The 24,067-nt window shown below is 38.3% G+C and overlaps 1 protein-coding gene across 10 annotated transcripts in view; it reads left to right on the top strand.

Annotated features, from left to right (window-relative positions):
* Agtpbp1 (ATP/GTP binding carboxypeptidase 1) overlaps nucleotides 1-24,067 on the top strand; it is a 241,355-nt gene that overhangs the window by 179,745 nt on the left and 37,543 nt on the right. For all 10 annotated transcript variants that reach the window (XM_045131075.1, XM_045131073.1, XM_045131072.1 and 7 more), the window contains one exon: nucleotides 13,225-13,312. In XM_045131075.1, the coding sequence (XP_044987010.1) occupies nucleotides 13,225-13,312 (88 nt within the window). The remainder of the gene's footprint in view (nucleotides 1-13,224; nucleotides 13,313-24,067) is intronic.

The raw sequence follows: 24,067 nt of genomic DNA, 5'->3' as shown, positions 1-24,067 counted from the left end.
CTCTCTTAAGTAAATAAATAAAAATTTAAAAATATAAAAAAATTTAAAACTGTCTGTCTGGTATGTCAGCCACCAGCCTCATGTGACCATTTAAATAAAAATTAAATATTTTAAAAATCAGTTTAATACAGAGAGGCTCATTTTCCATGCTGAGTAGTTGCCTGAGTTACTGACTTCCCCCTAACATAATGCACATGCTTGTTTTCGTCCTAGCTGAAAGCTGACAGCCAACTACTTAGTTATCTAGAAAGTGATGGAAGGGAGAACATTTCAGACTTTGGGACATAAGCAAACCAGCATTACAATGAAACTGAAGTAGTTACACTATTAAATAACAGCTGAAAATGAACCCAACTTAAGAAATTAGAAAAAAGTACAAGAGAATTAATAAAAACAAGTGCTAAAAATAATTAGATCAAAATAAAACAAAATACAGGCTGAATAAAGTTCCATTGTTTGTATACATGTACCATGTTATCATTATCCATTTATTTGTTGATGGGCAGCTAAGCTGAATCCATTACATAGCTATTGTAAATAGAGCAACAATGAATATAGATTTGCAACTATCTCTATAGTAAGATGTTGAGTTCTTTTGGTATATGCCTAGGAATGATATAGCTGAGTCATGGTCTACTTTTAGCTTTTTGAGAAAGTTCTACCAGCAATGAGCCAACGTCCCCCTTTCCCTACATCCTCACCAGCATTGGTTGTTGTTTGTTTTGTTGATGATAGGGTGAGGTGAAATCTCAAAGTAGGGTTTTTTTTTTTTTGGTTTTTTTTTTTCAGTTTTTTGAGGTAAAGTCTCACTCTAGCTCAGGCTGACCTGGAATTCACTATGTAGTCTCTGGGTGGCCTGGAACTCATGGCGATCCCTACCTCGGCCTCTCAAGTGCTGGGATTAAAGGCATGTGCCACTATGCCCAGCTTCAAAGTAGTTTCTTTAGAAACAGGTTTTTTTTTTTATTGGATGTGGACATATTTTGTATGTAAACATCACATGTTGGTACCATTCTTTCCCTACTCCCTTCCCGTTTTTTGAAGAGGCCTTCCTCATTGGGAATGGAGGACAACCCCATGGGTATTGTGGGTCATGCATTATGGGGGCAGCAGTCAGTTATGGGGGGAAGCAATGTCTCTGTACAAAACGTCCCAACCCATGGCTCTAATAATCTTTCCACCCCCTCTTCTGCAAAATTCCCTGAGCCATGCTCGTAGCATTTTAAGTCTACTTCAGTGATGGGCACTTAGGAGTATCTATATTTCTGGTTTGGTAGGTGTTGAGTATCCTCAGTATCTTTCTCCATCACCCTTGTGCTGATAACAGCTTAACTAAGAGAGCAGCATTCTTGCTCATTTCTCCAATCCCTCTGTAGTTTCAGCTGGGGATGGGGGTGCAGTGTGCGAGGTTGTTTATCTCCTCAAGTCCAGTTCCCATCTGAAAAAGGGAAGCAGATTCTCCAATGGAGAATGAAGTCAGTGCCAGTTAAATGGAATAACCATTCTTAATTTAGAGAGAATTACAAGGGTTTACACACTTTTGTAGAGTAAGGTTAGTGGTACCTTAACAATGGAAAGCAGAATCGTTATCTGAATATGATTCTAACTTGTTTCCCAGTTCCAGGTGTGGTTTCCTTTCCATGATCTGTTAGCCAATCCAAGAGCAGTTGGGTGCCCACCATGGCTGTGTGCCACTATTGTACTTGTGTGAGCATCCTGTCAGGTTATTTGATTCTGAGTTGCTTGGACAGATGTTGGTCACTTTCTCCTGGTAGCTCATGTAATGTCTTCCAGCACTAGATGGGCTAATTATCTGAGGACTATCTCTACTCCAGACTCCAGCCATGTCTCTCTATGGTCTGTGATGACAGCAATTGGTGTCGGCAGCAGTAGGGTCTTACCATTAACCTCTGGTTGGTAATCAAGTGCTCTGACAGAAGGCTGTCTTGTTTATTTTGAGAGATCTAGTAGGTCTCTCTGATCAACAGCTCATTGTGGATGTAGACCACATCCTGGTATAGGAAATTACATGCCAGCGCCAAGGGAAAAGAAAAAGAAAAGCCAGAGAAGAAAGAGAAACAGGAGAAATTTCAGGCTAGGCTTCATCTCACTCTCTCCAGGTCCCTTCGATTCAGGTGCTCTCTGTGAGGTTTGCTTGAGGGTTCCACCTTTTAGTCTGATTTCCAGGATATAGCATTCTATGGTATCAGTTTAATTTAGGTTCAGATTTGTGTCCTCCCCTCCCAACCTTTTCCCTTCCCCCAAGCCCTATCCTCCCTATTGTTCAAGGCTCAAGATACTATTCAGTTATGTTAGCAACTTGGGCTGATCCAGGTTAAGAACTGCAGATGAGTGAGATCATGCAGTGATTGTCTTTCTGTGATTGTGTGAGTTCACATAAAATGATCTGTTCCAAGTATTACCATTTTTCTACAAATTTCAATGTGTCATTTTTTTTCTTACTGCTGTGTAGAAAGAATTCCATTGTGTTGAAATCCCACATCTTGGTTATCCATTCATGTAATGATGAGCACCTGGGATGATTCTACATTTTAGCTATTATGAATTGAGCAGCTATAAACATGATTGAGCAAACATTTAGGAACTGAGATTTGGAGCTTTTAGGGTAAATGCCCAGTAAGGGAATAACAGATTCTGCTGGTAACTCTATATTCATCCTTCTCAGAAGTCTCCAAATTGATTTCCACAGTGGTTGCACCAGCTTACATTCCCACCAACAGTGAATGAGGGTTTCTATTTCTTCATAGCATCCCCAACATTTGTTTTCATTTGATTTTTTAATGTTTAATATCCTACTGGAGTAAGGTGGAATCTCATAGTTGTTTCAATTTGCATTTCCTTAATGGTTAGGATGTTGAACATTTTCTTAAGTGTGTGTTAGTCAGTTGTAATTCTTCCACTGAGAACTTATTATTTAGTTCTCAGCCCAAATTTTGGAGTGGGTTGTTTCATTGTTTATTGTTTAGTTTTTTGAGTTCTTTGTAGATTCTAGATATTAGGCTTCTGTCCATGGTATATCTGGCAAAGACTTTCTCCCACTCAGTGAGTAATGTATTGGGTCTGCTTGTGGTGTGTTTGTCTGTGCAAAAGCTTTTCAGCTTCATGAAATCCCATTGGTTGAGTGCTTGTATAATTTCCTTGGCTACTGGTGTTTTGTTCAGGAAGTCTTTTCCTAGGCCTATATTGTGGAAAGTGCTTCCTGTGTTTTCTTCCAGTAGTTGAAGAGTTTCAGGTCTTATATTGAAGTCTTTAATTCATTTGGACTTAGTTTTTGTGTATGGGAAAATGAATGGGTCTATTTTCATTTTTCTACATATGGTCATCCAATTTGTCCAACCATTTGTTGAAGATGCTGTCTTTTCTGCAGTCTCCATTATTGGCACCTTTTTCAAAGATCAAGCAGCTATAGTTGCTTGCCCTAAAGTCTGGGTCTTCAGTTCTGTTCCACTGGTCTTTGTTTCTGTTTTTATTCCATTCCATCCTGTTTTTGTCACTATGGCTTTGTAATATAGTTTTAGGTCAGGTATGGTGATACCTCCCACCAGAGGTGTTTCTTTTGCTGAGGATATATCTGAGGCCTTCTCCCATTCCATGTGAATTTTGAGTTCATTTTTTCAGTCTCAGTGAAGAATGAGACTGGTGTTTTATTGGTATTGCATTAAACCTGTATATTGCTTTTGGTAGAATTGCCATTTTTACAATATTAATTCTACCTATCCAGGAACTTGGGAGGTCCTTCCATCTTCTCAAGTCCTCCTCTGTTTCCTTCTTGAGTGTTTTAATGTTTTCATTATATAGTTTTTTCACATCCTTTGTTAGTGTTATCCAAGGTATTAATTTTTTTGTTTCTGTTGAAAATGGGACAATCTCACTTGATTGTGATCTGGATATTTGTCCTTTGCAGATAGAAATACTACTGAGTTCTGTGCATTGATTGTGTATCCTGCCACTTTGCTGAAAGAATTTATCACCTTTAGAAATTTTGGGATGGAGACTTTTGTTATATATAGGATCATGTCATCTGCAAATAGGGCTAACTTGACTTCTTCCTTTCCGATTTCAATCCCTTTTATTTCTTTCTCCTGTCTTGTTGCTTGGGCTAGTACTTTCAGTACTATGTTGAAGAGCAGTGGTGAGAGTGGGCACCCCTGTCTTGTTCCTGATCTCAGTAGGAATACCTTGAGTTTTTCCCATTAAGAATTATTGGGCTTTAGGATATAAACCCTCCATGCCTATTCTTTCCATTGTTTTGATCATGAAGTAGTGGTGTATTTTGTCAAATGCCTTCTCCACATCAATTGAGATGATGATGTGGTTCTCTTAGTTCAGTTTCTTTATGTGATGTATTATATTGACAGATTTCCATGTGTGATGAAGCCTACTTGATGAAGATGGATAATGCTTTTCACATGTTCTTGAATTTGGTTTGCAAAGATTTTGTTCAGGATCTTTGCATTCCCTAGTCTCTGATTATGTGGAATAGTTTGAGAAAAATGGTTTTCAGTTCTTCTATGAATGTTCGATAGAATTTAGCTGAGAAGCCGTCTGGTGCTGGACTTTTGTTTTGGGGGAGGTTTTTGGTTCCCTTTTCACTCTCCATGGATGTGATAGGTTTGTTTAGCAGATTAATCTGCCCTCAGTTTAGTTTTGGTAGGTTGTATTGTCTAGGAATTCATCCATTTCTTCCAGATTATTTAATTTTGTGGAGTAGATGTTCTGGAAATATGCTCTGATAATTTTTCCAGTTTTAGTGATGTTTGTTGTGATCTCTCCTTTTTCATTTGTTAATTTCAGACTTCTCTTTTTTTGTGTTTGATCACTTTGGCCAGGGGTTTGCCAATTTCATTTATTTTTCAAGACCTACCTCTTTGTTTCCTTAATTTTTTAAATTGTTTTCCTAGTTTCCAGGTCATTCATTTCTATTCAAATCTTGATTATTTCTTTCCATCTGGAGCTCTTTGGTTGGATATTTCTTGTTTTTCCAGTAGCTTAGGTTGGAAACCATAGTTTTTCAGACTCTGAAGTGTTGCATTCCAGGCCCTTATGGCTTTCAGGGTTTTCACTGAGAAATCTGATGTTATTCTAATGGGATTGCCTTTGTATGTTGTGAATTACTTCTCTCTTGCTGCTTTTAACACTCTCTCTTTGTTTTCATTGTTAAGGGTTTTAACTATGATGTGTCTTGGAGAATTTCTTCTTTGGTCCTGTCTGTTTGGTGTTCTGTGGGCTTCTTGTATGTGGATGGGCCTCTTTTTTTTTTCAAGATTTGGAAATTTTTCTTCAATAATTTTGAGTACGTTTTCTATGCCTCTGGTCTGGATTTCCTCTCCTTCTGGTATACCCATGACCTGGATGTTTGGTCTTTTTAGTGTGTGCCACAGTTCCCTCATATTTTGTTCACTTGATTTTTGAACTTAGCAAAGTTTTTGGCCTCCCATCAATTTCTTCTGTCCTGTCTTTCATGTCAGAGGTTCTGTCTTCCACATGAGTAACTCTTGTTGAGTGGTTCTAGAGAGGTTTTCATAAATTCTGTTTGATATTTGTTTTCTGTTGTGTTGTTTTGTTTAATGTCTATCTCTTTTCTGAGGTATGATTTCAATTCAAATTCTAATTTTCTTGATGCTTCTTAGAGTTCCTTCGTACATTTGATCAAGTCTTCATTAGGCTTTATCAACTGGTTGTTGAGGTCCTCCATTTCTTGACTTGCATTCAATTTATTCATATCTCTTTGGAGGGTTATAATGTTTTCTTCCATCTAGTTAAGCCTACTGATAAAAGCTTAATGCTCCTGGAGATGTTTTGTTCAATTTGCTTGATATGATTATTGGTTCTTTGGTAGTTTGCTTTAAGTTCAGTGATTTATTTATTGATTGATTGATTGATTGATTGATTGATCAGGGTCTCATTGGTTGTTGTGTTTTCATTTTGGGAATGAATTTCTGTTGATTTCTCTGTGATTTCATTGGAGGCTTCCATAGTAGGGCTAGGCATCTTTGGTGGTGATCTCTCAGTTTTCTGTATTTTGTTGGCTCTTTTGCACTGTTGTCTACCCATTTTAGGAAGACTCTCTGTTTTATTATGGAGGTAGGAAGATTGTTTCCTTTGGCCCGTTTACCCTCTGACTCAGGTGAACAGGGATGTTGGTACTTAGTGGCCAGTCAAGATACCAGAGCTAAAGTCCTGATTCCACAGGTCACACAGGGTCCAGGCCTTCATGAACAAGGCACAATGGGACCTATCAGACCAGGGGAATAGGAAGAATAAGGGAGCAGGAATCTTGCTTACTTTGTCTTGGGCCTGCAGGGCATGGACCAGTGCTGGTAACCTAGACTGGGGAGGTAGAAAGAACCCAGTTGTCTGGTCTATTCACTCTGTAGGGCTGTGGTATCCCACACACTGATGTGCAAGGAACTCAGACCTGGGCAGTGGATAGGGTCCAGAAGTGGGTCTAGCCTACTCACTCCAGACTGCCACACCCACCCACACACTGTCTGCACAGGGAACTCAGACTGGGGCAGTGGGTGGGAGGGGGTAGATATAGGTCCGGCCTACTCACTCCAGATCACCGCATCTGCCCACACACTGACCACACAAGGAACTCAGACCGTGGAGGTAGTGGGAGGAGCCCGGATATGGTCCACCTATTGACTCCAGACCACCTTGGCTTTTTGGTATTGTTATCTGCCTATTTTATGAAGACTCTTTATTTTAATGAGGAAGCAAGTTTGTGTCCTTTGGCCCATTCACCCTCTGACTCAGGTGAACAGGGATGTTGGTGGTAGTAGCCAGTCAGGATACCAGTGGAACGGTCCTGATTCCACAGGTCACACAGGGTCATTGGCCCCCTGAACAAGGCACAATGTGATCTACCAGGAATGGGGGACTAAGAGCAAAAAGGGAACAGAGACAAGGCCTACTTCGTGCTGATCCCTCCATATTATGGACCAGTGCAGGCAGCCTAGACTTGGGATGTAGGAGGAGCCCAGATACGGGGTCTGGTCTACTTACTCCCTCCATAGGGCCATGCCATCCCACAAACTGAAGTCCAAGGAACTCAAACCAAAGTGGTGTCCAGAAATGGCCCTGGCCTACTCACTCCATACGATTGTTCCTACCCACACAGTGACCATGGAAGGATCTCAGATCTGGGTGGTAGGAGGGAAGCAGAAATGGGTCTGTCCTACTTAGTGCAGACTGCTGTGTCCTCTCACATCTTAAAGTAGTTTTAATATGAATTTTCATGTTGGCTGATGTTGAACACAGTATTTTTCTGTCCATTTGCATTTCTTCTTAGCAGAACTTTCTGATAGCTTCTTAACCCATTTTGTGACTGTGGTGTTTGTTTTCTTATATTTTTTGAGTTCTTGTGTATTCTGAGTATTATATAGCTGCCATAGATTTTCTTACTTATTTGTGTGTGTGGAGGTATGTGTGCATTATGTATATAGGGGCATGTTGCCACAGTGTACATATGCAGGTGAGAGAAGAACCTCAGATGTTTGTCTTCTTTCCATCTTCTTTTGAGACAAGGTTTCTCTTGTTTTGCTGCTTACTCTATGCAGGTTTCTGAATTCTCCTGGCTTTGCACCTATTATTGCTCTAAGTGCTTTGAGATCACAGATTTACATGAGTGCTTAGAAGGACTGAACTTGGGTTGGCAAGTAAATAAAAGTGCCTCTAACTGCTATAGCAGACAGCTTTAGATTTGCTGAGATGAACTTCCAGACCAGGCACAGCTATGGAGGAAGGGTTATTTATCGAAGCTTACAGATCCAGGGAAAGTTTCGTAATGGGAGGAGATGCTGGCCTGCTTTCACAGGACTAAACAGAGAGAAGCACAAGCCAAAAAGCCAAAAGCCACATAGCAAAGCACACTTCAGTAACTCCAGTTAGGCACACTTTGAATATCTTTAGATTGAATTCTGAAACCTACCACCACACATTAAGATCTGCCCAGTGACATTGTCTTTAGCCAGGTGGCCGCAGCACAAACTAGAAACTAATAAAAAAAACTGAATATATTGGGGGCTGTAGCAGACAGCTTCAGGTTTACGGAGATGAACTTCCAGACCAGGCACAGTTATGGAGGAAGAGATATTTATTGAAGCCTACAGATCCAGGGGAAGTTCCATAAATGGCAGAAGAAGCTGGCCTGCCTTCACAGGACCAAGTAGAGAGAGAGAGAGAGAGAAGTACAAGCCTAAAGGTCAAAAGCCACAGCACACTTCAGGAACTCCAGCTAGGCACACTTTGCATATCTTTAGGTTGAAATCTGAAACCCACCACCACACCTTCAGATCCACCCAGTGATACTACCTCCAGATGGCTATAGATGCCAACTACAAACAAACTGAATATATTGGGGGCCATTTATTCTATTCAAACCACCACAGGGGCCATCTTTTCAAACTACCACCACTGCTGAGCCATTCCTGCTTCCAGGCATGTATTTTCTCCATTCTATAGGCTGTCTTTTCACTTCTGTTTTCATTGCTGTTCTAAAGATTTTTTTTTTTTTAAATTTATAAGGCCCTATTTGTCAATTACTGGCCTTATTTCTTGAGTGTCTGAAGTCTTGTTTATGATAAAGTCCTTATCCATGTCTTGTATTTTCTCTACTCTTTTACACTAGCAGTTTTATAGTTTCAAATCTTATGTTAAGGTTACTGATCCATTTGGAGATGATTTTTTGTGCAGGTCCAAGAGACAAGGATCTATTTTCATTCTTTTACATGTAGGTAAAACCCAGTTTCCCAGCTTTTTTCCAGTGTTTTGTAGCATAGTGTTTTCTTCAAAAATTAGGTTCTGTAGCTATATTATCTTATCTGTGACCTTATCTCTACTCCAGTGATCTATGTGTTTGTTTTTGTGCCAGTACTTGCTGTTTTTATTACTCTGGCTTTGAAGTATAACTTGAAATCAGGTGTGGTTCCTTTAGCATTATTCTTTTTGCTCAAGATTACTTTGATTATCTGGAGTCTATTATGTTTCCATATGAATTTTGAGATGGATTTTTTTTGTGTATGAATGTGTGGATGCCATTGAAATTTGGAAAATCTATTGATTCTGAAGGTTGCTTTTGGCAACCAAGCCATTTCTACACTATTTTTCACTTCATATACATAGGTCTTTAAGTGTCTTCCTCATTTTGTTTCTTCAGTGTTTTAAAGTTTTCATTGAAGAGACCTTTCACTTCCTTGGCTAGGTTTATTCCAAGATGGGTGGGTAGGTAGGTAGGTATGCATGCATGCATGCATTTTATTAATTTAGTTTGAGGCTTTTGTGAATGGAATTGTTTCCTTGATTTCTTTCTCAGAAAGGATGACCTTTGTGTTGATATTTACAGCCTGTCACTTTGCTGTAGGAATTAACCAGCACTAAGAGTTTTTTTATGGATAAAATATCCTTTGCAAATAAGGATACTTTGCTTCCTTTCCAATTTGTATCTATTTCTTTCTATTGGCTTACAAGTGCTAACCAATTGCACCATCTTTTCTTATTTCCCTGCTATGAAATCAAGTCTTATATTGAGTATGCATTTTCATAGTTTATATGATGCTGGATGTAGGTTTTTCATATATATCCTTTTATGCTGAGATATTCTTGCTCCATTTCTAATCTCTTCAGGATTTCATCATGAAAGGATGTTAGAATTTTTTAAAGGATTTTTATGTGTTTATTGAGATGATTTTGTGACTTTTGTTTTTGAGTCCAGTTATGTTAGATGTATATATATGTGTGTATATATATATATATATATATATATATACACACACACACACACACACACACACACACATATATGTATATGTATGTGTATATATATATAAAATCGGTTTATGTATTATAACCCATCCTGCTTCTGTAGAATGAAGCCAACTTGATAATGATTAAAGTTCTTTTAATGTGTTCTTGAATTTAGTGTTCAAGTATTTTATTGAGAAGTTCTACATCTATTTATCAGGGAGATAGGTTTTTAAGGATTTTCTTTTATTATTTGCTTGTATGTGTGTGTATATCTGCTTTTGGGTCAGGGTAATACTGACTTCATAACAAAAGTTTGACATTTTCCTTTTCTGTTTTATGTAATAATTTGAGAAGTATTGGTGTTATACTTTAAGCATTTCATAGATTTCTGTAGTGAATCTGCGTGGGCCTGTTCTTTATTCCATTTAGGAAATTATTTTTTATTCCTTCAATTGTGTTGCTTGTTGTAGGTCTGTTTGTTGTTTATCTCCTCTTAGTTTAACTTTGGCAAGTCATATAAATGTAGAAATTCATCCTTTTTAACGATTTTTCAACTTAATGGGATATAAAACCTTGAGGGATATCATTATGGTTATTTGATTTTCTTTGATACCTATTGTAATTGTTCCCTTTTTTCTCCAATTTTATTGCTTAGGGTCTTCTCTTTCTTTTGGTCTGTTTGGCAAAGGATTTGTTTAGTTTTGTAAGGAACTCTTTTTTAACTTTATTGACAAATGTGTGTGTGCAAAATGTATTTTGATCATAGTCACCTCACATCCCTCTGTCTTTTTCCCACCCCTCCAATACTCCTTCCACTGCACCTTTCTCTTCAACTCATCCCTGTAGTAATTTTTTTTTGATTATGGATTTTATTGCATGAATCTTTTGGCTGTCAGTCATATTTGTATCAGGTTATACTCTTCTCTCTCCCTGCACCAAATCCACTGAGGGCTTTCTTCATTGGGGTTATTAGTATTCACTGTGGGGCCATGAATACATCAGTCTCTGTGGGGAAATTGTCCTTCAGGGTACTCCTTCCTATCTTCTTGCTCTTACAGTCTTTCCACACCCTCTCCTGCAATGTTCCTTAACCTTGGTGAACATGTTTATAAGGCTTCTTTAGTGGTAAGCCCTCTTTACACTCTGAATTTCTGCTGTGAAGCAGATTGAGTGTCCTCAGTTTCTATTGCCATCTCTCTGGAGTTTATTGTCAGGCTAGCAGTGAGAGCAGCATTCATGCATAGATCATCACTTCCTCTGTAATATCTCCTGGTTCCTGGCAGATGTGATGAAGGTGGATTGTCTAGTGCTAAAAAGTCATGTATCTTTTATCATAATTATGGATCTTGGGTCTCCTCAGGTTTTGCTGCCACCTGTAAAAAAAAAAAAAAAAAAGAAAGAAAGAAAGAAAGAAAGAAAGAAAGAAAGAAAGAAAGAAAGAAAGAAAATAAAAAAAGGAAAAATAGATCCTGCAACCACAAGTGAGAGCAGCATGGATCAAAGGGATAAGCCTAGTATTTAAGAGGCTTTTTTGGTGGGTATAGGGTATGGTCACTCTTCTTGGCCAATGACCTATGGGATCTACTCTCTGGAGTCTAAGACCTTCCTATCCATAGAATTCTGACTTGTTTTTCAGTAACACATATGAATTCATTCCCACTGAGGATGCCTCATCCAATCAGAGAGCCATTGATTACCTGCATAGATTGTGTGCAATTTTCATTCATCTTGTGCAGGTGGGAACCAGTTCCTCATTTCATTGATTCTTTGTAATATCTTTTTTCATTTTTATTTCGCTCATTTCTTTCCTTACCTTAATTTTTCTTTATATTTGTTGCTTTTGGGTTCAACTTGTTTTTGTTTATAAAATGCCCTAAGGTAAATCATTGTTATTTATTAAAGATTGCTCAGATTTCTTAAAATGTAGGCACTTACAGGTATTAACTTCCCTCTTAGGACTGTTTTTATTGAGCCCATAGGTTCTGGAGTCTTGTGTTTTCATTTTCTTTTAATTCTAGGAATTACTTGGTTCCCTTCTTGATTTATTCAACAATCCACTCATCATTCAGTAGTGTATTGTTTAGTCTCCATGAATTTGTGAATTTTTTGTAGTATATTTTGTTGTTTATGTCTATCTTTATTCCATTGTTATCAGATAGAATACAAAAAGTTATTTCACTTTTGCTTTATTTGTTGAGATTTGATTTGTATCTTAATATATAATGCATTTTAAAGAGATTTTTTTCTTTCTCCAATCATGACAGTTAGTTTTGCTGAATTGGCATTTGTGGCCCTTTAGAACTTGAAGTACATCATGACAAGTACTTCTAGATGTCAAAGTTTGTATTGACAAATCATTTACCTTTTAATGTCATTTGGTGTTTCTCTCTTGCAGCATTCAATTCACTTTCTTTGTCCTATATCTTTGGTATTTTAACTGTGTCATAAAGTGATGAGTCTCTTTTCTGGTCCTGTTTGGGGTTCTATATGCCCATTGTACTTGGATGAGCTTCTCCCTAGGATTGGCAAATTTATTCTGTGACTCAACTGAAAATATTTTCTATGCCTTCTGAGTACTGTTCTGAACCAGGGTTTGGGTTTAGTCTGGAACTAGCTAGAGCTCCAGCCTGATGTCTGGAGGTGGCTCTGCAGGTGGGTTTTTACCTTTTGGAATAAGTGTCTGGTACACCTGTGTTGAGTGAACATTTTGGATTGGTGCATCGCTAGTTTTAATACAGCTAGAAACTGAGTGAAATTCCTTATGGAGACAGTTGGTGCTCACTTATGGATGTGGAGGTTGAGGTGGTCCTGGCTCAGCTAGGTGACTGTGGGTCAGTGGGCTGGCTGGCAGAGGTGGTTCATGGGTTCAGGCAGGCTGGCAGGCAGGGTCCATGTAGGCATACAGATGGGGTGGCTATTAACTCCCATGTGTGGTTGTTGCTGAGATTACCTGTCTACCTCTTTATATATTTTTGAGTATTTTACTTGTTACAAGGAATATATTATCTTTAATTAATATAATGCATAAAAATTAATAGAAAAGAGCCAGTAGGTTCACTCTACAGTTAGTGTTTCATTAGTTAAACTTTCACTAAATTCCATGTAGTTAAAACTAAACAATGGTAGGACTGTATATTATTGGTTGACTCATTCTGAGAAATTTCTCAAATACATACTAAAATAATAATATACAGTATACTTCATCTTTCCTGAACTTTGGCAGTTTTTACATTGGCAGTATTAATAATTTTTTTATTTTTATTTTTTTTTAAATTTTTATTAGCATTTTCCATGATTACAAAAAAATCCCATGTTAATTCCCTCCCTCCCCCCATACTTTCTCCTTTGAAATTCCATTCTCCATCATATTACCTCCCCAAAATATTTAAGTAAAAAATTATAGAAGGAATTTTCTTTTTTTGTTCTAATTCCTCCTTTCCTTTGTTTGTTTCAAAGGTATGCAACCACTTATGTATTCAGTCCAGGAAGCATTAAATGCTCGACCATGGTGGATTCGTATGGGGACTGACATTTGTTACTATAAGTAAGTATTTTTACTTAGAGAAGCTTATCAAAGAGAATACTTGTTTCATTATAAACAATAGAATTATGGTATTTTGGGTCTGTGATTCTATCTTTTAATAATTCTGATGAGTTGTTCAGAATTTGAAATCTATACATTGAAGGTATATATAATAGAAACAAAATATTTTATAGAAAGAGATTTAGATCCAAACCTTGTCTCTGTCACTTACAGGTGTGCCCTCAGCTTTTTCATTTAAATTGTATACCCAGGCTCTTTCTATTCACCTCATGATGGCCTCAAACTTGATCCCTCCTCCTTCTGCCTCCTAAGTGCTGGGATTTCAAGTATGCATCACCTCCTGGCTTGTCCTCAGTTCCTTTAAAACATTTATTTATTTGCAAGTGCAGAGAAAGAGAGAGAGGGGGAAAGAGCATGCCAGGTCCTCCTGCCACTGCAAATAAACTACAGATACATGTGCCACCTTGTGAGTCTGGCTTTATGTGGGTGGTGGGGAATCAAGCCCATGTCATCACACTTTATCAGCAAGCACCTTAACTGTTGAGAAATTTCTCCAGTTCCCCCTTACTTTTTTTTGTTGTTGTTGTTTGGTTTTTGAATTAGGGTCTCGTTCTGGTCCAGGCTGACCTGGAACTATGTAGTCTCAGGGTGGCCTCGAACTCTCAGCAATCCTCCTACCTATGCCTCCCAAGTGATGGGATTAAAGGTGTGCGCCACCATGCCCAGCTTTACTTTCTTTTTAAAAAGCTCTGGAAACTATATTTATTTAAATTAAAATAAAAATTATAGGTTAAAAACTTACGATTAGCTCATTCCTATGTTACTAGATATATATTCTTCAGCTTCACTTCTAAATGGTCTAGGATTTTTACATTCCTTCTTTCCATTTCTACATGTAAAATGTTGCCAGGTAATTTCCACTATATTTTTACTTGAGGACTTTATTATTAATGAATGTACTACAAATTGGTCAGATTCCTATTTGGTTATACTCTTATGTTCCCTTTCCTCCACCCTCATTTTACTGACCATCCTCAGTGGAGTTATCAGTAATCCCTGTGAAATCATGAATGTACCAGTTAGTCTCTGTATGTGTGTGGGGTGGGGATAATGCCTCAGAGTATACTTTCCCACTGTAAGGTTCTTATATTTTTTCTGCCTTTTCTTCCACAATGTTCCCTGAGCCTTTGAGTATGTATTATAAGTCTTTTTCAGAGTTGAGCTCTTAGCAGCCTCTGATTTTATACTTTGGTAAATTTTGAATCTCCTTAGTATCTATCACAATCTCCTTGGAAGGTATTCTCAGGCTAGCAGTGAGAAAACCACACCTGTTTAATCCACTGCTTCTTCTGTAATGTTTCCTGGACCTTGGCAGGTATGATAGAGATGACTCACCCAGTGCTAGGTACTTTGCTGACTCTTCTTGAAATTTGGATAGGTCTTGGATATTCCTAGTATTCACTGTCATCTATCAAAAGCAGATTCTTGAGGTAAAAGTGAGTCTAGCATGAATGAAATGGGATAAATAGACATTTAGAAGACTTTTTTAATGGGCATTCCTTCTCCTTTTTTGCCAAAGAACAATGGAAGCTTTTCCTACAACTAAGGTGGTTTGAATGTATGGGCCCATAGACCCAGGTATTTTTTTTTTTTTTTTTTTAAGATTGATCTTGCAACTTGAGTCTCCAGTGGGCAGAGTCCTGCTGGGGAAGAAGTGTTACTGGGGGTGGATCTTGAAGTTCAGCCCTAAGATGTGTTCAGATCAGTTTAAGCTCTGGCTATTTGTGCTTGCTGTTGTTGGCCTCTTCTCTCTACCCCCACCATCTCTCTCTACTGTGAATACATGTGGAAGTGAGCCAGCTTCTGCCATGATGCAATTTCCCCTGGATTCTGTAATCCTGAAATAAACCCTTTCCTCCTATAAACTGCTTCTGGTTGGGTGTTTGTCCAACAATGTGAAGGTAACTGCAATAATGGCCTTCTTAGCTATAGGCTCTGACTCAGTTTTCAGTACCAGGTATGAATTCTTTCTCTCTGAGCAGGCCTCATATCCAATCAGAGAGCATTTGATTATCCCCATAGCCTTTGTGCCACTGTTTCACTGGTGTGTGCATCTTGCCTGGGTGGTTGATTTTGTTGCTTGCAGGGTCCACTGCTAGTTCATGCTTTTGGGGATCTTTGTATCCCAATAGCTCTATTTTTTAAAATTATTATTTTATTTGAGAGAGAGAAAGAGAGAATGGGAATGCCAGGGACTTTCAGGTGCTGTGAATTTACTCCAGACATGTGTATACCCTTGTGCACATGAGTGACATTGCATGCTTGTATCACTTTGCTTCTGGCTATATGGGACCTGGAGATTCCAACATGTATTCTTAGGGTTTGCAGACAAGTGCTTTAACTGCTAAGCCATCTCTTCAATCCCCCACTTTTTTTTAACCTTAGCAGCTCTCATAGTACTTTCCAGCATTATGAGAGCTAGCCAGCAAGGAGTCTGTCTTCCATCTTAGTTCTAGTATGATCTGTCTATATTCTGTGACTGCAGCCTGTGATGTCTTCAGCAGTAGGGTCTTATCACTTAGTTATGATGGGTAACCAAGTGCTTTGGCAATGACTTGCATTGCTTTGGAGGATGAACTTATGGGCCTAACCTAGCTTACTATAGAGGGGGAGGGAGGAACTCAGTTCTGGTACTGGGATTTACCTGCAATAGCCTATGATTTCAGAGTAAAGCTTTCTCTATCCTTATAGGGTTCTTCTGCCCAACTATTCCCTTCTCTGTCATATTAAGAGAATTACATCTTTTAATTAGCTGATGACGACAGAAGTTTCTATGGTTGTGATTCATGTCGTCATTAGTTTTATCTCCTCCCTTCTCTCCCTGCCCCCCGCCCCAGACCATTGAATCTCCTGTATTCTGTCCCTCTGTTTGCCTGTCAGATATCTTCTCCTCTCCTCTCCTCTGATCCCTCCTAGGTTCTCCTCTCTCCAAGGCTCATTCTAGCTTCCTAACCGGTACTACTGATTCTTACTACAACTTACAAACAAATGTAACGTTTCCAAGTTAGGATATGCAGAAGAGATAGAATATGCAGCATTATCTTTCTGGGCCTAGGTTACCTCAACTTAGTACAGGTATTTCCAGATCCATCTATTTTCCTGCAAATTTTATAATTTCAGTATTATTTAATGCTAAGTAGAATTCTGTTGTGTAATGTGCCACATCTTCCTTATCTACTCATTAGTTAATGGAATCACTCCAGTTCCCCTAGCTATTGTGAATAGAGTAGCAGCAAACATGGATAAGCAAGGATCTGTATAGTGAAGAGTAGAGTCTTTAGAGTATATGCCCAGGAGTTGTATAGCTATGTCCAATGATAGATTTATTAATATATTTTTTAAGAAACTCCATACTGATTTCCATAGTGGTTCCACCAACAATGAATAATGTTTTTCTTTCCCCATACCCTCACTAGCATTTTTTATCATTTTGGTTTTTTTGGTGATAACCATTCTGACTGGCATGAGATTGAATCTCATAGTGGTTTTAATTTGTATTTCCCTTGATGGCTAAAGATGTTGAACACCTTTTTAGATGTTTATTCTATTTGAGAAGTCTTTTCAGTTCCTTGCCACATTTTTTAAGTTGGTTGATAGATTTTTTTTTTTATTGCTTAGTTCTTTGCACATTCTAGATATTGGACATCTGTAAGATATATGGCTGGTGAACATTTTCTCATATCCTGTAAATTGCCTATTGACTGTTGATTGTTTGCTTAGCTGTACAATAACTGCTTATTTTTATTATATCCCAATGATTGAGTGTTTAATGTCCTGTGCTACTGGGGTCTTATTCAGAAAATCTTTCCCTGTGCTGATGTCTGGGAATGTTTCCCTGTTTTTTTTCTTTTAGTCATTTTAGAGTTTCAGGTATTTTAATGAGGTCCTCGAGGCATTTGAAGTTGATTTTTGTGCAGAATGCGTTATGAGGGTCTAGATTCATTCTTCCATATGAGATTATTCAATTTCTCCAGTATATTTGTTCAAAATATTATTTTTTTCTCATGTGTATGTTTGGTCCCTTATCAAAATCAGATTGCTGTAGTTACTATGACTTACTTCCACCTATATCTTCTCTTTTTTGATTTTATTTTAATTTGTTTATTTGAGAGAGAGAAAGCAGAGAGGGAGGGAGGGAGGGAGGAAGGGGGAGAGAGAGAACGAGAGAGAGAACGAGAATGCAAACAAACTCCAGGTAGCTTTGCCAACCTGGCTTATGTGGGTGCTACCTAGGTCCTTTGGCTTTTCAGGCAAGCCTCTCAACCACTAAGCCATCACTTCATCCCCCTCTATATTCTTTTGTTTCCCATTGATCTCTGTGTTGTTTTTCATGTCAGGACCATGCTGTTTTTATTAGTATGGCTTTGTAGTATATATATTTTTCTTTTTAGGTTTCACCCTAGCCCAGACTGATTTGGAATTCATTCTCTTGTCCCAGGCTGCCCTTGAACTCACAATGATCCTCCTATTTTTGAGTACTGGGATTAAATGCATGAACCACATCTGGCTATAGTTGTGTGTGTGTGTGTGTGTGTGTGTGTGTGTGTATGTATATATATATATATGTATATATGTATATGTGTGTGTGTGTGTGTGTGTGTGTGTGTATATATATATATATATATTTTTTTTTTTTTTTGCTATACAAGGCCTTATGTGCTTCCATATGAATTTTGAGGCTCCTTTTTCTATCTCTATAAAGAATGGTGCTGGGATTTTGGTTGGAATTGCATTGAATTTGTACATTGCTTTTTTGCAGGATGTCCGTTTTCTTTTTTTAAAATGCTTTTTATTATTATTAACAAGATGTTTTGTTTGGATACATCCGTACATATAGTACCATCTTTTCCCTTGTCCCTACCCCCATTCTACTGGGGACAATCCTCAGTGGGGTTGCAGATATTCCCCAGGGGGTTGTAGTTTATCCATTGTGGGAGCAGTAGTCAGTTATTTTGGGGGAAAGGGAATACCTCTGGGCATGATGTGTCAACCTGTGGCTCTTAGAATCTTTCCACCCCCTCTTTGGCAAAATTCCCTGAGCTATGGTGGGTAAGTTTTAAGGAGCCTCTGGATCTCTGCATTGGTAGGCATTGAGTATCTTCAGGCTCTGTCTCCTACACCCTGGTGCTGATTATCAGGAACATCGTGCAAGCAATCTTTCTCGTCTCCCCAGTTCCTCTGTGGATTCAGCTGTGGCTTGGATGAAGTGCAAGGGGTAGTTTATCTCCTCCAGTCTCGCTGCCTTCTGAAAAAGAAGAATAGATTCTCCACTGGAGAGTAAAGTCAGCATAGTTTAAGTGGAATAAGCATTACTAATCTAGGGATGTATATAACCCCTCTTTTAGCCAAAGACTAGTGAGAGCTTGACGCTGGAGAATATAATCTTTGTCTCCATAAGATTCTGATCTTATGTTCCCAATTCCAGATTATGGGTTTCTTTACACTGAGCAGATCTTTAGCCAATCAGAAAGGTATTGATTAACTACTGAGGATGTGTGCCACTATTGCACTGGTGTGTACATTGTGTCAGGGTGTTTGTTCTGAGTCGTTTAGACCTGTGGTTGCTCTGACTGTTTTGGGGATGGCCATTTTTATATCATTAATTCCTCCAATCCATGAGCATAGGAGTTCTTTCCATCTTCTATTGTCTTCTCCAATTTCTTTCTTCAGTGTTTTTTTTTTTTTTTTTGAGGCAAGCCCAACAAACTGGCTTTTTAAATTTTTTTTTTTTTTTTTTTTTTTTTTTTTTTTTTTTTTTTTTTAGTGCAACAGAGCAAGAGCCACAGAGAAGGGGAGGGAAGAAGACACAGAGAGGGGATATTGGCATGCCGGGACCTCAGGCTACTGCAGTCGAACTCCAGGTGCATGGCAAGCTTATGTGCTTGTGTCACCCTGTGTGTCTGGCTTACTTGGGATCTGAAGAGTTGGACATGAGTCCTTATGCTTTGCAGGCAAGCACCTTAACTGCTAAGTCATCTCTCCAGCCCTCTAAAGTGTTTTTATGTTTTCATTATATAAGTTTTTTACTTTAGGGATATTCCAAGATATTTAATTTTGTGTGGCTATTGTAAAGGAAACTGTTTCCTGATTTCTTTCTCTATGTGTTTGTCATTGATATATACAAAGGCAACTGTTTGTGTGTTGACTTTATATTCTGCCACTTTGCTGAATTTATATCCTCTATGAGTTTTGGTGGCATTTTTAAGATTACGCAAGTATTGAATCATGGCTACAAATACTGCTATTTTGACTTCTTCCTTTCTAATTTGTATTCCTTTTATTCCTCTCCATTATCTTACTCTATTCTCAAGTACTTCAAGTACTATGTTAAATAGTAGTGGTGAGTGTGGATACTCCTGTCTTGTTCCAGACCTTAGTGGAAATGCTTCAACTTTTCCCCCATTTAGAATGATACTGGTTTTAGGTCTGCTATGTATAGCCCTTATTATGTTGATATATGATCACTCCATCCCTAGTTTCTCTAAATTTTTATCATGAAGGGATATTGTATTTATCAAAGGTCTTTTCTGCATTTATTGAGATGATCATGTGATATATGTTCTTATGTGTATTTATGAAGTATTGTGTTTATCAATAGTGTATGTTAGGCTGGAGAGATGGCTTAGTGATTAAGGCACTTGCCTCCAAAGCCTAAGGACCCATGTTTGACTCTACAGATCCCATTTAAGCCAGATACAAAAAGGGGAGGCAAGTGCAAGGTCTCACATGCCCATAAGCATCTGGGGTTTGATGGCAGTGGCTGAGGCCCTAGCATGCCAATTCTGTCTCTCTCTCTCTCTCTAAAATAAAAAAAAAAGTAAGAACATTTTTTAAAAAATTGTGTATATTGAGCCATATTTGCATCCCTGGATGAGACTTATATTTTTTCAGGTAGATGGAACTTCTTTAAAAGTGTGTGTGTGTGCGTGTGTGTGTATATATATATATATATATATATATATATATATATATATATATATATATATATAATATATATGTGTGTGTATATATATATGTATATATATGTATATGTATGTATGTGATATATATATATACCTGTTTGTATATAATTGACAACTTCTGAACGTACAGACAAACAAACTATGGTATATCCCTCACCTCTTCCCCCCCCCACTTTCGGCTCCATAACTCTGCTGTCAGTCATATCCCCACCCTCTCTCCCTTAGTCTCTTTTAATTTGTTGTCATCATCTTTTTCTCCTATTATGAGGGTCTTGTGTGGGTATTGCTAGGCACTGAGGGGTCTTGGGTATCAAGGTCAATTGCAGTCCAGACAGTTGTAAGTAAGGAGTGGTACCATTCCCTTAGCTCTTTCATTCTTTCCACCACCTCTTCCACAATGGACCCTGAGCCTTGGTGGGTATGAGATGTTTCAGTGCTCAACACTCCTCCTTCCCTTCTTCTCAGTACTATGTTGCCTTTTGGGTCATCCCAGTGGATCATTGCCATCTGAAAAGAGAAGCTTCTCTAACCAGAAGTGAGAGTAGCCTTAATATATGAGTATGAACATTAAGTGTAGTGCTTTCAGGACAATTTGGTGACAGTAATATATGCATTTATCCAGACAAGAGCAGGCTTTATACCCCTCAGGCTCATGACCTCCCCTGCCATAGGCTTTTGATTAGGTTTTCAGTAACAGGTACATATTCCCTCCCATAGAGTGGGCCTTCAGTCCAATTAGAGAGCAGTTGGTTTACCCCAGAGCAGACATGCCATTATTGCGCTTGTTTAGTCATTTGGTCTGACTGTCCAAACACAAGGTGTGGTGGTTTGATTCAGGTGTCCCCCATAAACTTAGGTGTTCTGAATGCTAGGTTCCCAGCTGATGGAGATTTGGGAATTAATGAATCCTGGAGGGAGTGTATCGTTGGGGGTGGGCTTATGGGTTTTATAGCCAGTTTCCCCTTGCCAGTGTTTGGCACACCCTCCTGTTGCTGTGTTCCACCTTACGTTGGCCAGGGGGTGATGTCCACCCTCTGCTCATGCCATCGTTTTTCCCTGCCATCGTGGAGCTTCCCCTCGAGCCTGTAAGCCAAAATAAATCTCTTTTTCCCAGAAGCTGCTCTTGGTTGGGTGATTTCTAACAGCAATGCGAACCGGACTGCAACACAAGGTTTCCAGTGTCTACTGTTTGCACCACTGATGATTTTTGTCTCCCATAAGACTGTATACAGTGCAGCTGTTTCCAGCTTTCATTTGGCTGGCTACAAGGAGAAGGTTTTCTGCTCAGCACCAACTTGATTTCTCAGTGACATTGCCTCTCAGGAATGTGAAGTCTTCAGCAATAGGGTCTTACCATCTCTTTCTCACAGGAAACCAAGGGCCTTGGCAAAAGCCTATAATGTTTTGAAGGCAACCTCCCTGGCCAACAACTCGCTGGAAGGTATCCCATTACAGGCACTGAAAATTTGCTAGTGACAACCTATGGCTTCTGAATGTGCCATTATTTAAGAAAGTATATTTTCATATGTCTTATTCAGAATATCTTGAATTTTCATTCACCCTCCCCCCTTGCCATTCTTTTATACAATGTCTTCCCCTGACCTCACATAGACCTTTACTCTCCCTGTAATCTGTTCTTCTATTTACATATATACAATACCATCCTCTTAAGAACTTCCCTCTCCTCCCTCCCTTATAGACTTTTTCTAGCTTATGGGCCTCTGCTACTGATTTTTGGTTCTAGCTCACACACAAGTCTATACATCTGTAGCTAGGATCCACATATAAGAAAGAACATGTGACGTTTGGCTTTCTGGGCCTGTGTTACCTCACTTAGTATAATCCTTTGCAGATCCATCCATTTCCCTTCAAATTTCATATTTTAATTTTTATTTACCATTGAATAGAATTCCATTGTGTACATGTAAAACTACCTCTTTATTATCCATTAATCTGTGGATGGGCATCTAGGCTGGTTCCATTTCCTAGCTATTATAAATAGAGCAGCATTAAAGATGGTTGTGCAAGTAAGTATCTCTGAGGTAGTGAGAAGAGTCATTAGGATATATGTCTAGGAGTGCTATAGCTGGATCATATGGCAAGTCTGCTTTAAGCTGTCTCAAAAATGTCCACACTGATTTCCACAATGGCTGTACCAAATTACATTTCCACCAACAGTGCAAGAAGGGTTCCCCTTTTACCACATCCTCACCAACATTTATTGTCATTTGTTTTCTTGATGGTAGCCATTCTGACGGGGGAGAGATGGAATTTCAACATAGCTTTAATTTGCATTTCCCTGATGGCTAAGGATGTAGAACACTTTTTTAGATGTATATGCCATCTGTATTTCTTCTGGTGAGAACTCTCTATTTAGTTCCATAGCCCATTTATTTTGATTGGGTTGTTTGATTTCATATTCTGTTTTTTGAGTTCTTTGTATATTCTGGATATTCATCCTCTGTCAGGTGTGCAACTGGCAAAGATTTTCTCCAATTCTGTAGGTTTTTTCTTTGCTCTATTCACAGTGTCCTTTGCTGTACAAAAGCTTTGTAACTTCATGAGATCCCAGTAGTTGATTAGTGTTTTTATTTTCTGAGAAACTGGGGTTATATTCAGAAAGTCATTAACCTATGCCAATATGTTGAAGGGTCTCCCCTACCTTTTCCTCTAGCAATTTCAGTTTCAGGTCTGATATGAAAGTCCCTGATGCACTTGGATTTGATTCTTGTGCATGGAGAAAGACAAGGATTATTTTCATTGTTCTACATGTAGATATCCAGTTTACCCAGCACCACTTGTTGAAGAGGCTGTCTTTTCTCCATTGAATATTTTTGGCAATTTTGTCAAAAATCAGATGGCTGTAGCTGCCTGGATTAACATCAGCATCTTCTATTCTGTTCCATTCATCTACATGTCTGTCTTTGTGCCAATGCTGTGCTATTTTTGTTACTGTGGCTTTGTAATATAGCTTAAAATTGTGTATGGTAATGCCACCAGCCTTATTTTGTTGCTCAAAGTCATGTTGGCTATTTGGGGCTTTTTGTGCTTCCAAATGAAATTTAGGATTTTTTTTTTTCTATTCCTGTGAAGAATGCCATTGGAATTTTAATGGAGATTGCATTAAATGAGTAGATTGCTTTTGGTAAGATTGTCATTTTCATAATATTGGTTCTTCCATTCCAAGAACATGGGATATCTTTCAATGATCAATCTTTCTTTTGTCTTCTGCAATTTCTTCCTTGGGTGTTTTAAAGTTCTCATTGTAGAGCTCCTTCACTTCCTTAGTTAAGTTTATTTCTAGATACTTTTTTTTTGAGGCAATTGTGAACGGGAGAAATTCCCTGATTTCATTCTCCATTTGCTTATTGTTAGTATATAGGAAAGCTACTAATTTCTGTGTATTTATTTTGAATCCTGTTATATTGCTAAAAGTGTTTCACAGTTCTAACAGTTTGCTTGTAGAGCTTTTAGGGTCTTTTATGTGTAGAAGCATATCATCTGCAAATAGTGATAATTTGATCTCTTCCTTTCTAATCTGTATCTCTTTTATGACTGTCTCTTGCCTTATTGCTATAGCTAAGACTTCCAGTACTATATTAAATAAAGGTGGGGACAGTGGACACCCTTGTTTTGTTCCTGAATTTAGAGGAAAAGCTTCGAGTTTTTCACCATTTATTATTATGTTGGCTATAGGTTTGTCATAAATAGCTTTTATTATGTTGTGATATGT

The sequence above is a fragment of the Jaculus jaculus genome, chromosome 12 (genome assembly GCF_020740685.1).
Source record: "Jaculus jaculus isolate mJacJac1 chromosome 12, mJacJac1.mat.Y.cur, whole genome shotgun sequence".
NCBI lineage: Eukaryota > Metazoa > Chordata > Mammalia > Rodentia > Dipodidae > Jaculus > Jaculus jaculus.
This window is presented reverse-complemented; position numbering and strand designations above follow the sequence as displayed.